Source organism: Anomalospiza imberbis, chromosome 9 (assembly GCF_031753505.1).
Source record: "Anomalospiza imberbis isolate Cuckoo-Finch-1a 21T00152 chromosome 9, ASM3175350v1, whole genome shotgun sequence".
Lineage (NCBI taxonomy): Eukaryota > Metazoa > Chordata > Aves > Passeriformes > Viduidae > Anomalospiza > Anomalospiza imberbis.
Genome location: NC_089689.1, coordinates 1,739,109 through 1,751,952, shown reverse-complemented (window position 1 = coordinate 1,751,952; position 12,844 = coordinate 1,739,109). Strand labels below are relative to the sequence as shown.

The 12,844-nt window shown below is 40.8% G+C and overlaps 1 protein-coding gene across 2 annotated transcripts in view; it reads left to right on the top strand.

Annotated features, from left to right (window-relative positions):
* Positions 1–12,844, top strand: part of DNM3 (dynamin 3) — a 167,062-nt gene that overhangs the window by 109,712 nt on the left and 44,506 nt on the right. For both annotated transcript variants that reach the window (XM_068199307.1, XM_068199308.1), the window contains one exon: positions 5,140–5,251. In XM_068199307.1, the coding sequence (XP_068055408.1) occupies positions 5,140–5,251 (112 nt within the window). The remainder of the gene's footprint in view (positions 1–5,139; positions 5,252–12,844) is intronic.

Here is a 12,844-nt window from a genome sequence, read left to right as displayed (position 1 = left end):
CTTCTGTTCATTTGCACCTGAAAGTTGTGGGGCTTTCTGTGTGTTTTGGGTGTGTGTACTTGAAAAGATTCATATGCTTTTGGGAGAGCACTCACATGACACAGATGGCAAAATCCTTAAGTGTTATTATTTCATGACATTGTCTCAGAGATTGTCTCCTTGGCTTTTCTGGATATTAACAAAAAATACTCTTCAGAGCCATGTGTAATTAATTTTAATTAGCATTCACATTGGAGTGATCTGAAATGGTACGCCTTGATAGAAAATGTTAGTCATTGCTGTTAACTCAGAGCAGATGGCCATTTTTGTTTCTTCAAAATATATGATTTGCAGAGCTTCTGGTAGAGCTTTTTAATTTGGGGAAAAAAAAAAAGGTGCATATGCTTAAACCAGCCATTGTGCAATTACAGGTGTCCAAAATCACAGTCTAAGACTAAATCTGAATAAGCAGAGTGTGCACAGTGGAGTTGCAGGTTAAATAGATAGAAAACATACAATTTCATCCAGGATTACCATTCCCAGTAGCTGGAGTGTCTGGATTCTGTTCTTTTCTCCCCTTTTCATTATAGGTGACTATTCATTAAAGCCATATTCTTTATGCTTTCAATTTCAATCAAGTGAGAAATATGTAAGAATTGAATCTTTTGTGTTTTTCATGGAATAAAATGGGACCAATTTGCATGTAGTGCTAGATTTCTAATGTTCAATTCTGCTTCCATCCTAATAGAGATGAGATGTTTACAAAAAATCACTTTGAAATCCCTGTAAAAGAAGCTATTCCTTTATCTTTCATCTGTGAGTAGCTTCACTTGTGTCAGTGTGACTGCTGAAGCTAAATACGGGTTTGTGTTCTTTGGAGGATTAGGGTAGTTTATAGGTCCAGTTCTAAAAAATGTCACTAGTATTCTTGCTGTGTAATGGTTGTTCTGTCTCCTCCTACATTGGCAAGAATAAATGCATTTTTAATTAATTGTGGTTTGTATTTTCTCTCTATGAAAAGAAATTTTATGCATATCCAGTACAGCTTTGGCTAGAGAAATCCAGATCCAACTCAACCTAAAAGCTCTCCATGCACATGGTTATATGTGAGTATGCATTAATATATATACACACATGTTAACTAGGTTTGTAATGTGCCTGCAGTGGTTGTCCTTGAAAATTTTCTAGGCTTGCTGGAGATAAATATTTAACCCTATCTTAGTGTTAAGAAATTGCAAGAGGTGCAGTCCATCTTGATGTGCAGCAGTGGATGCGCTCAGCGCGTTCTCATGTGCAGCCACCATGGAGAGAAACCCAGTGGTGTTGCAAGGGCTGTTCTTTCTGGGTGATTTTCAGGGGTGTCATTCACTCCCTGCTCCTGGACTGCAGAGATTTGGTTCATAGGCAGTCAAGCCTTCCCTAGGCAGTGCTGACGGCCCAGGCTTCAGGGTGGGTGGAAGGGAAATCTCAGTAACTCACAGCTGGGTCAGTCTTCAAACTTATCTGGCATTTTTCACTTTCATCTTGGGCACTTTGAAATACCTTAATCCAGTCCTGTTAGGATTCTTTCATGATGGGAGGAGTTCAGGACACACCTATGGACATTTCTGTATTAGGCTCTGAAATATATAGGGGAAATGAATCAAGAAATCAAGGTAAAAATAAAGTGAAGAAGCTGTAGGGTAAGCAGAGTCCCAGCTGGGTGGCTGCTGGACTTTGAGGTGATGGGCCTGGCCTAGAGAAGGCATGTCCTGAGTGTGGAACCTTCCAGAACTGGAAATGATGCTTTTAGTCCAATTGTCTGTTCATCCTTATAAGCAATGATGTTGTATTTCTAGTGGAAATGCAGTTCCAAATGGACGTTTATTTATCTACAGTGCAATAGAATCTGCACATAACAAATGGTGGCCTTTTGTACTTTTCAGTCTGGGAAAAAAAGGCAGTATTATCAGTACTATGTTGATTTCCAGTAATGCCACTGTAGTTACATTTTCATGAACTATGCATGATATTTAAATTACAGTGATGAGACTCCAGGAGGAAGTGGAGTAGGTAGATGTGGTAGATGCATGCAGCTTTGCAGTTTCCTCAATTATGTGTTCACATTTAAGAAATGTTAAATGTTCAAGGGAAATACTACTTACAGATGGCACTTGTAGACATGTTCCCATTTTCTGTATCTGTCTTGTTTCTGTAGTCCCTTAGATTTACAGATGCCTGAATATCAACAAGATTGGTATTGTTGAGAGTTCATCCTTCCTGGTATCCTTTATTGTGTCATAGTCTTTGATGTCCAACATCCCATTTAGCTGCTATGGAGATGAGGGTGAGAACATGACTTCACAGTATTCCATATGGAGAACACAGGTGAGGCTTGAGTAGTAACTGGTGCTGTGCTGATGTCTTCAGCCATTTTAAGAAGTGGAAGAGAGAAGAAAACAGAAAATCTGAATTATTTTCAAGAACGTTTTTACAGCTTTCCATGAGACGCCAGTGGATTCCTAATGAGTAAAACATGTTAATGTGTTTTTGTAAGATTCCACTGGTAACAGGAAAAGGACACTCTTTTCAGAAGTTACTGAAAGAAGTTACTTTGGCTTTTTTTCCTTTGAAAAGTTCCTATGCTTGTTGGCCTTTCTGGGAGAAAGACAGTCAGGGGTAGTCCAGCAGCAAGGCAGCCAGCTGGGGAGACAAGCATCCCTCACCTGCCCTGCTGGGACATTCCTGGGAGCACTCCGGGTGTGCATCCTTCAGTCCCTCACACATGCTGTGTCTTTGCCAGTGGCAGTGGAATAGAATGAGCTGCACAAAAAAGAGCTCTCAGATCCTACAGGGAGAAAGAAGGGCCTGGGACATGTGGAGACATCAGCTGCTGGGCCATGAGGTGTCCCCAGCCCCAGGAGAAGTCCTGACACAGAGACAGAACGCAGGACTGTCAGCTCCCACAGTGTTCAGAGTGCCTGGCTGAAATCTCTGCTCACACAGCCACGCCGCTTGGAGCAAGCCACAAAATGCCAAAAAGTGTAATATATAACATGACAGGCCCGAAAAAATGTTTTCACAAGCTGGTGTCATGTTGTTTTGCTCTTGCAGATAAGTGTTTTTGGAACTTCCCTATCACTGTTTTACAGCCTTTATTTGCTCTATTGTTATTTTTAGTCATCTTTGCTGAGAGTACCCTTTTACCATTTCAGCTTCCTAGTTCTTCAAATTATAGCTGCTTCGTTATCTTAGCCAGAAAAGCTTATCTCAGTAAAAGTTTCTCCTAACAATAAATTAAAGCGTTTTTCTCTGGCAATTTCATTATGCTTCTCCCTCTCTCTTTTTTTTTTTTTTTTTTTAATTGACTTCTTTGTTTTGCTCAGTAAATGCTGACTTGGAGTTTCACAATATTGCAAATTGAATAAAAATCAGGTGTTTGCTCATTTTAAAGTAACAGCATCTGATAAGATCATCCAGGGTATTATTTCCTTTAAGAGAGGATTAGTACTTTTGGAGTCGGGGAAGAAAAAGGATTAATTTTAAATTTCTCAGTCACTAAAAGAATCCACAGAGCTTTCAGTTGTTCATCCTGTCAGTGGCTTTGGCTAAACTGTGCTATAAGGCCCATTATTGCCTCTTTGTGACCTTTGGGGCTGATTTCTGTGGGAAGGAAATGCCCTGGTGGCACCTCCAGTCTGGGTTTTTGAAGGGAGTAGTGCAAGCCTGGTGCTGCAGATTTAGCCTTTGAATTTGGTGAGAATGGAGTGACCAATGTAAGGACATAATTCTGAGTATGCCCCTTATTCTTTGCCGTTTTGAATTCAACCTATGAGCCTGCTAAAAAATACCTGATTTTGCTCCCTTCAGAGTGGGTGCGTTCTGGTTGTTGTACTGTGGTTTCATAGGTGACAATTTAATGATATGGTGTCATGGCTGCTTCATGCCCAGGTTCAATTACACTTTTTTAACCTTTTTTTTAAACCTGTTTCCTGAGACTGCCCCTAAAAAGCAAGGCTGAAAGAATCACTTCTGTGAGTGGGAATTACATCAAGTCAGTTGTGTTCCAGCAGTGTGGCAGTGAAATCCCACCAGACCCTGAATGCTAAAGAAATTTGTCTAGGCAGTGACAATAATAGCTTTTTTTCCTTGTTCTACAGCGAATTCAGGTTTTTTCCCTCTCAGAATATGTGGGAGAAATGACCTCTGTAGTTGCACAATGAAACCAAAGGGCCCCTTGTCACTGAGAGTGAAGCAATCTCCATCAACCCCTCTCCTCCACAGCTTGCTAAGGGAGGAAGACAGTCTGGTTGGGATGGAAGATTGATCCTTGTGCAGCTGTTAAGATCTAGCAAAATGTGGTTTCCTAACCCTTTTCAGCTAAGCTCGCGGCCTTTCCTAAAAAGACTGTTGGCTGACAAATTTACAGTGATCTGGTCTGTGTATAGAATTGGAATTCAGAAACTAATGGCTAAACCATCAGGGGAAAATCTGTTCTGTTAATTGAAGAATTTACAAGTGCCACCTTCCTACAGATGTATTTTTCCTCCTTTCTCTTTTCTTGCATTAAGTGATTCCCTGTATTTATCTCATTATGTGAACTGCCTGTAAGAGGTTTTATTTAAACATGTCCCAATTTTCTTACTATGATGAGAGACACCTGAGGTTTGTTTTGTTTGTTTAAAAATATCTTGATTATCATTGCTAGTTTTTTCCTCTTTTACTGATGATGTCTAAAAACTGAAAAGGCTATAAACTGGACTGAAAGGATTTAACATGGGAAGAAGTTGCATCAGTGATGATTTTGGTATTTATTGGTTACAGCAGCAATCCGTCACAAGCTGTGCTGTTATGGTGGCATGTCTTATGTGTTTGTCCTCTTCATCACAACAGCCTTTTTTCCCCTAAAAGTGCTCTGTTTTAGCAAAAGCAGGAAAATTGATTTTAAGTAGTTTCACGGTGCCTTTAGCTGATTATTATTTCCAGAGCTGTGCTGTAGCATTCTAAGATATTTTTAAGTACTCCATGTAATTATTAAACAAGCACCTGTCCCATAAAGTCTGTTGTCCACAACAATTACCAAGTAATTTCTGATCCCAAATGATTTTTAATTTTAAGTGCTGTGTGCATGATAGAGAGTAGTAAAATGTTAGTTTTACAATGTGGTGCTCTTTGTTCTAGGAATGTTTACAAGGATTACCGTTTCCTTGAGCTAGCCTGTGACTCCCAAGAGGAGGTGGATAGCTGGAAGGCATCTCTGCTACGAGCCGGTGTCTATCCTGATAAATCCTCAGTAAGTTAAAAGCTCACTGGTTTGCCAGTAGCTGCTCTGTTTGAGTCAAAAAAAACAATTGTATCATCTGGGAAAACACAGTGTCTGCAGATATCTCAACAAAGAGCAGCCTTTTCATTGTTCTGTGGTAATTCTAAAATATTCATAATTAAATATTTTAAGACCAATTTGTGCGTCAAACCTCAATGTAAAAAACCCAACCAACCACAAACCAAACCTTCCAACATGTTTCTCATTGGATCCTTGTAGTAAAAGCATTGAGCAATTTGGGGTTTCCTGAGCTTCGTTGTTTCTATTAATGTTTTCTAAGGTAAAGATGTGCTTTGAAGAGTTTATTCCCTCAAGCTCTGGATTACAGAAGTGACAGAAGCATTCCAGGCAATCATGTATATTTATTTTACTTATTCACTGCATCATTTTTTGTGTATGAAACACGTACTAAACCTTTCTAAAGGCAGTTTTACTCAGCTAATCATCACGTGGAGCAAATTGAACAGGATACAATAAAAAAGCCTCTATTCGTTTACTAGAAATGACAGAAAGTTGGGAAGCAGAATATGTCCAGCTACTATTTCATATTTTTTGGACCTAGATATCTTGATATTTTCCTTCAAGTGAAGGTTTGAGGAGATGTATCCAAAGAGAAGGCTGACTAGAAGAATCACCTGGCATTTGAGCCTTTAAAGTTTCTTTAATGCCCAGCTCACCTTTCTGCAGTGAGTGCTGGATGCCTGCATCAGAAGATCTGCTCTGAGAAATGATGCTTTGATTCTGATGAATTTGCTCTTCTTCCTGATTGTTTTCCATGGGAAGGCCAGGTTCCTTGAGTCCAGGGTCTTGTGCTGTCTTCTTTCTTCATCTTTTTCTTCCCTTATAGTTGTGATGCCTGCATGGCTTCCAGTACAATTCTGTCTGCATCTCCTCCAGGAGCTATTCATGCAAAAAAGCTCAGCTTCTTCTCTTCACACGAAGTTTCAAGACTGCCATAAAAAAATAAATAAGAAATTCTTATACTCGTGGATTCTCCAGTTATTTTAGAAATAAACAGTGATGATGGTAATGATGATTTTTTTTGAGAGACTAGTGCAAATATGCATTTAGCAGGAGACCTACCAGGTATCTGAGACTTTACCTTCAAAAAGTAAAACAGTGTGGGTGATTTCTCAGTATGTTGCCTGTTCCAGTAGATCTGTTCCTAGCTAAGAATATCAGAAGCCATGTAATGAGAATTTGTTATGAGAGGTTACCTAATTAATTACTGGGACCAATATTCTGTGTTGCTTTGATTTTTTCTTGCTTAGGTTTTAATGATGATTTCACAAAAGACTCTTGCTGCCTCTGGTTTAATCTTGTGTTCTGTGACGGTTTTATCATAATGGTATATCTGGTACTTTATCCTAAAACAAGACACCCTAGTTGGATTTCTGAACTTCTCTTCTGTCTTCCCGTCTCTCCCTTCTCCCTAAAAATACTTAGTATTCAAAATATGTTTACAAAAATTTCCTGGTTTTGTTTAAAGTTGGTCTGTCAAAGGAGTCTTAGATGCAAGACGAGAGACTTCCTTGAAAGGAGTAGAAGGGAGTCAAAATACAGTTCTCCTTTGAGCTGGAATTATCTTTACATTATAAGAGTAAATATTATTGTTCCAAATGCCTGTAGTTTGAAATTCGCCCAGTAGTTTATCAAGCTGTTCAGGAAAGATGCTCTGTGCTACTCTAGGCCTCCAAAACTTTATTCCTAAAGGAGGTTCAAATGTGGACTGCGAGTCTGCTGTTCAGAGTTTTGAATTTTGTAAATCAAAATCTCCAAGGCCCCAGGTACCTTAAAAGAGCCAGTGGATCCTAAATAAAAATGAGCAGCGTTTCATTAAAATCCTGTGCATGCTCTTCAGTATCACACCTTCCTCTGACAATATAAAATTTTTTTAGAGACACCCTCTAGTCTTTTATTCTCCTTCAAAGATTCAGAGACCATGTTTTTAAGTAGGAGGGACTGCCAGGAAATGGCAACAACTTGAGTTTACTTCAGTGCTTTCCCCCAGCTTCATGATCCCAGAGTTAGAAAGGCAAAGAGGTGCCTAAGCCCCTTCCCAGCGTGAACTTCTCGCTCTCTTTTACCTGTGAGGCACAGCTGGGAACTCTGAGTATCCAGGGTTTTGGCACCAGCAGTAGAAGAACTGCTGCTTAGAAATGAAAACTAAAGGAAAAGTAGGAATCTGGCACTGATTGAAGAGCTGTGTTCTGAATTCTCATAAAGGGCAAATCTCTCAACTAAGAATATTCATTTTTCTGTTGATTTTTTTAGTAGTGCTAGATACAATTGTTTGATTACAGTGGTAATGGGGCTCAGTACTTGCTACCACTAACATGGAGTGTCTGCTTCTCATTTAATCCTGTAAGCTAAAGTCCAAGGTTCTAGATTTATAACCTTTCTTTTTGCCTAAGCAAACCTCATTATTACTTTAAAGGCCACATATCACCCCTTCCTCCATTTCCTTGCTTCATTTTGCTTGTCTTCCCTGTCCCTCTGTCCATGGGGATGCACAGAGTGACTGTGTTCCCATATTCACTGTCCCATGAATTACCTGTGAACAGCCCTCAGCATGCCTCTGAATTCTTTGCAGTTTCCAAGTCACCTCCTTCCCATTCCATTTGTCTTTGTGAGGCTGTGGGCTTTGACAGCCACCCAGATAGCAATGAATCAGTGTTTTTATTTTTCCAACCCATATGCAAGTCAGCTTGCTTGATATAAATCATCTTGTGGCCAATTCACTTTGAAATGGGATATCCATTTACCAGCTGACTTTGCTGCTGGCTTTCTGGACTGATGCATCCAAACCCCTCCTTTTTTTGTTAAAAAATGACTACAACGTTGTGACTAACCTTTCCAGACTGTATTTCTCAACTGGTGTAGGCTGGTGTTTATGTTGGCTGCCTTCCCACTGTATAATATACACTGTTCATGCCAGCTCATGGCAAAACTCACAATTAAACCAAAATAATAGCCCAGATGTTTGTCGTAAGTTGCTCTGCACACTTTACCTTGTTAGCACCACCCATTCCCTCTCCCCCCGTGCACCTCCCATGCCATCTCCTCCTTATTTTTATTACTAATCTAAAAATTCAATATTTGCTTTTTAAAATGCTTTGAATCTTGAAACTTTCCATTAGCTGGCAAGTTGTAGGGAATGGCTGTCTTGGAAGGCTCAGCCAAGCTGGTTGCTTTGCATACTGAAGTTCAGTGTTACTGACACACGAAAATCCCTCTGGCTGCCATCCCATCCCATCCCATCCCATCCCGTCCCGTCCCGTCCCATCCCATCCCATCCCATCCCATCCCAAGACCACTTCAGGCCTCTTTTTCTTCTCCCTTGTATTTGTATCCAGTGACTTCCCAGGAGCTGCTCCTGATTTGCACCAGGTCAGAATGTTTGTGTAGTGAGGAAAACAGCTCTGCTGAACATTTAAATCCTTTGCAAATGTCCTGTGTTCCCCTGGAAGCTGTCTGACTGCAGGATTCAGTGAATGTTCCCTGAGTCAGTTCCTCATTTGGTTTGAGCCATTTCCAGAACTGTACAAGTTAGGCTGAATGCATGTAAAATAAATATAACTAATATTTCTTTTTCCCCCCCTCTTTCTTCCGTGCTGCATCCTGCAAAGGGGAGCAACAAAGTAAGTTGTTTGTCCTTTTACAAAATCCTTTTGTATCCTGTCTGAGGGACTTTGTAATGAAAATTAGTTTGTCTTTCAGTTCACACAGCTATTGCCTGCATGCTCTTAACAGCAAAATGTGATTAAAAATGTGGGTGCACAAGTGTCTTCAAGAAAAGGTATAACTGGCTCTTTGTTTTAATTTTGGGGAAAGAGTGTTAAGTGTTGCTGAGCTGTTTTTAAGGAGGTTCAGTAAGAACGATACAATAAAAGTATTGGGCCCAAAGATTATGAAGGTATAGTAATAAAGACCTTCTGAGGAAAGGTTACTACAGTCTGATGAAACTCATTACAGCTGGGTTTTTTGACCATACATCAAAGCTTGTATTAATGGGCAGTTATAAAAACCCAGCACTAAAGTCTTAAATAACAGATTTGCTGGCGCTGTTGGCTAAGCTGAACTAGATCAGTGTACTGGCTTTGAAGGTGCCTTAAAATGGATGGAGGAGGGTGGGGTCAACATTTGACTTGGCTTCTAGACCCTTGATGTGTTCCAGCTGGACAGCAGCAGAAGGGTGTGGGGTGTGGAGAGGGAGAGCTGAAATATGCGTGGTAGGGGTTTTTTTTGAAAGTAAAGAGCACATAAAAAGACAGTTTCACTGATGTTGATCTGATAAACGAATAATCATGCAGTTCCCAGGGTTAGGACTTCTTAGTGCCATTTTTACTGAGCTTAAGAATGGAAGTTGCACATCTCACACTTTGGAATAAGATGCAGAGAGAGTTTGTCATACTTCAGAAAGGAGTTATACAGCTTTTGTGACTTTTTCCCCCCCTCCTTCCTGTTTTGGTATATTAACCCTTAGGAAGATGAATCTGGAGCATCAAAAGATGCTTCACAGCAAACGTTGAAAGTAGCCTTTGAATATTGCCTGTAGCATCTCTTTGTGAGCTGGAAGATTTCTGGGATATTTGGGAAAGACCCAGGTGGGTTTTAAAGGTTTTGAAGGTTGGGGAATTTTGTCTGCTTCTGTTTTTTGTATTTCTAACAAGTTTTTGACCGCTCCTCTCTCCACAGTGGCTGGGCTCAGAAGCACCAAAAATATTCTGTTTTGTTGGCCTGCCTGAGAAAAGGTGCTCTTAGTGTTGGGTGGGGAGGGCTTAAGAGAATTGGTGAATTGATGGCATGGAGAGAGGGACTTTACATAGGAGGTGGTGTGAAATGTAAATGTTAACTGTGTACACTAAAATGTCAAGGTGGTGTTTATAATGTTTCTTTACGACATGCTGGCTTAAGGGTTTGCTGCTGCAGGGGATGCTGCTCTGATCTCAGAGGAGACTGTAGATGCTCTGTTTAGGAAAATGGGGATAGATGGGACACCACTGAGCTCTTGGGGCTGGCACAAACTGAGTCTGGAGGTCGGAAGTTGCATGAACCTGCTCTGTACTCCAGAGCTGTGAGCTCTGGGGCACCCCAGGGAGGTCAGCACGAGAAGGAGCTGATAGATATCGGCAGGATACCCATGAGCAGGGAGAGGAGAAGCCTATGAGATGTGAGGATTTGGGAGCTCTTAACTCTTCCTTCACTCTGAGCCAAGGGCAGTTCTTGCTGTAGGTTCAGAAACTCCATCTGGCCTGGGTTGCCAGCCAGAAGATAACTCCAAAAGAAACCTCCAGGAAACCATCCTGATCTTTCGCTTGGACCCAGTTCCTTGTAAGGATTTGTGTCTCATCATCTGTGTGTCCCCCTTCTCCTTCACACAGATCATTCCTGCTGGAGTCTGGAGATCACCTGATCCCAGTTGGACAGATAGAACCAACCTGCAGCTGCCTGCAGAGGCTCAAACTCCACAGTCTTGAGATTTCTGTACCCAGTGGAGTTGGAAAATGATGTGGATAAACCTGGAGGTGACCAGAAAGTTTCTGAGAAGAGGTCAGGGGGAAAGAGGAATGGCAGATTGACAATGACAGTGTCTTAAAACTTCTAATGCAATTTTATGCTGAAAAGCTGCAGAATCCTTCCTTACTGTCCTGGCACAGCTTTCCTGGGTTGCTATCAAAGCTGCAACCCTCCTCCAGTGCTGCCCAGTGTGCTGTTCATGCACTGGATCCTGTCATATGTTCACATGTCAAGATCCTGTACTCACCCATCCGTTCAGACTGTGGCCTCTTTTATACCTCTGCCTTTAGCTTTGCACTCTTGGACTTACAAAAGTAAAAATAAACATTGGAGTAATGAGTCCGTAAGAAAAAGGGGGAGGAAGGGAAGTGAAGAGGGTTTATAATCGTCAGCGGACTACTAATCATTTTTATTTTTACTTTTTATTGTTGCACAATCATTACTGTAAGTGAGATTTCTCACATGGTTAAAGATAAATATATCTTCAGAAGCTTTGTTGGATAAAATCTGTAAAAGGGTCGTGTAGAATGAGGTAATGGAGACCTACCTCACTCAGCAAGCACATGTTGGCAAGCTGCATTTTGCTAATATTAACACTGAACTCCACAGCCTTGCCTGGGGAATGAGTGCAGAATTGTCCAGAGTTGTGCAGGGTGCTGTAGCTTCAGCCCAGCTGCTAAAGACAGAGGAGCTGAGAGCTTCTGACTGTCCTAACCCACCACTGTGGATTTGCTGCTTACCCTGTGCATCTTCTTTACCCCCATTTAAAAACCAAATCCCCTCGAAACGGCCCTCCAGACGCTGCTGTTTGAAAACAATGTCAAAACCTGAACCTTTCTCCCAGAGCACATCTCCATGTGCTTCTAACACTGTTGGGTTAAAAGAGTAGATAGATGTTGGGACCTTATGATATTTTGATTCGGAATCCCTCGGCACTTAAGCAATAAAACAGAAGCAACAGAAAAATCTCAAAAGCTTAAAGTGCCACTTTTTAATATAAAAAGTCACCTTTCCTTTGTCATCATTAAGCCCTGAGTTAGCCAATAATTTCTACTTGATTCAAAGTACCAAACACTTAAATGCTGAGCTCAGACTAGAGAGACTTTGACTTGAAAAACCAAAATCTCTTGAAATTACTTTTTACAGATAGTGACTATAAATTTTTTGCCTTTGAATTATTTTGCATTGCTGTTCTTGCTGATACCCTTTCCAGAATGTGTAGAACTAAAGTCTATAAACTCCATATTCACATCTCAGTGGAGTTGTCACAGTGCAGATAATGCTGCGTGTGCAAATGGTCACTGAATATAAAATCAGTGTAATTTAGTTGGGATTTTCTCTTTGGAAAAGCAGAGTCCCCCTGAAAAAAGAAGGAAAATACTCTTCCTGTCAAGTCAGTTTGCCTGTTGGTCCTTCAAATACTTTTTGGTGACATATTAATGGCTTAAATTCAAGTCTTTCTTTTCTCTCCCCATTTTTTCAAAACTTCTTATTTTATTTAAAGGGGAGTTAGTGTTACTAAACCCAGATCAGATTCCAGATCAGCTACTTCATTAAGGAGTCCAGATGTCCTCCTGTCTCTTGAGACAGTTCTGGAAAATGGGAACATCGTGAAGTCAGGATCCTCATTCTCCCTGCATATATGACAACAGTGCTCTGAGTTCGTGTGTTTTGTGCTTGGCTCTTCCATGTAAATGCAGGTGCAGTGCCAGAAGCTGGAGGTGTCTCACACTGGAATAAAGCTCTGGTGCTTTCTTTTCAACTCTGGCCATGTTTCTGAAAGGGTTTCAGTTCCCTCCCAGACATAACTGTGTTCCTGGCTGTGGTGATGCTCTGCCAGTGCCCCGGCCAGATTCAGTGGTTCTGCTCTGGGATTGCTCAAGTCCCTGCCTGGGATAAGTCCCTAAAGTAGAAAAAGTAAAAACTTGTTTGGGTTTGTTGAAAATTAAACTGCTGATATGTCAGAGGGCAAAGCAGTGTAGTCAGAAGTGTAAACTCTGCATTTACTGAGTTTACTTTTTTTAAACTAGTATATTTTAGAAA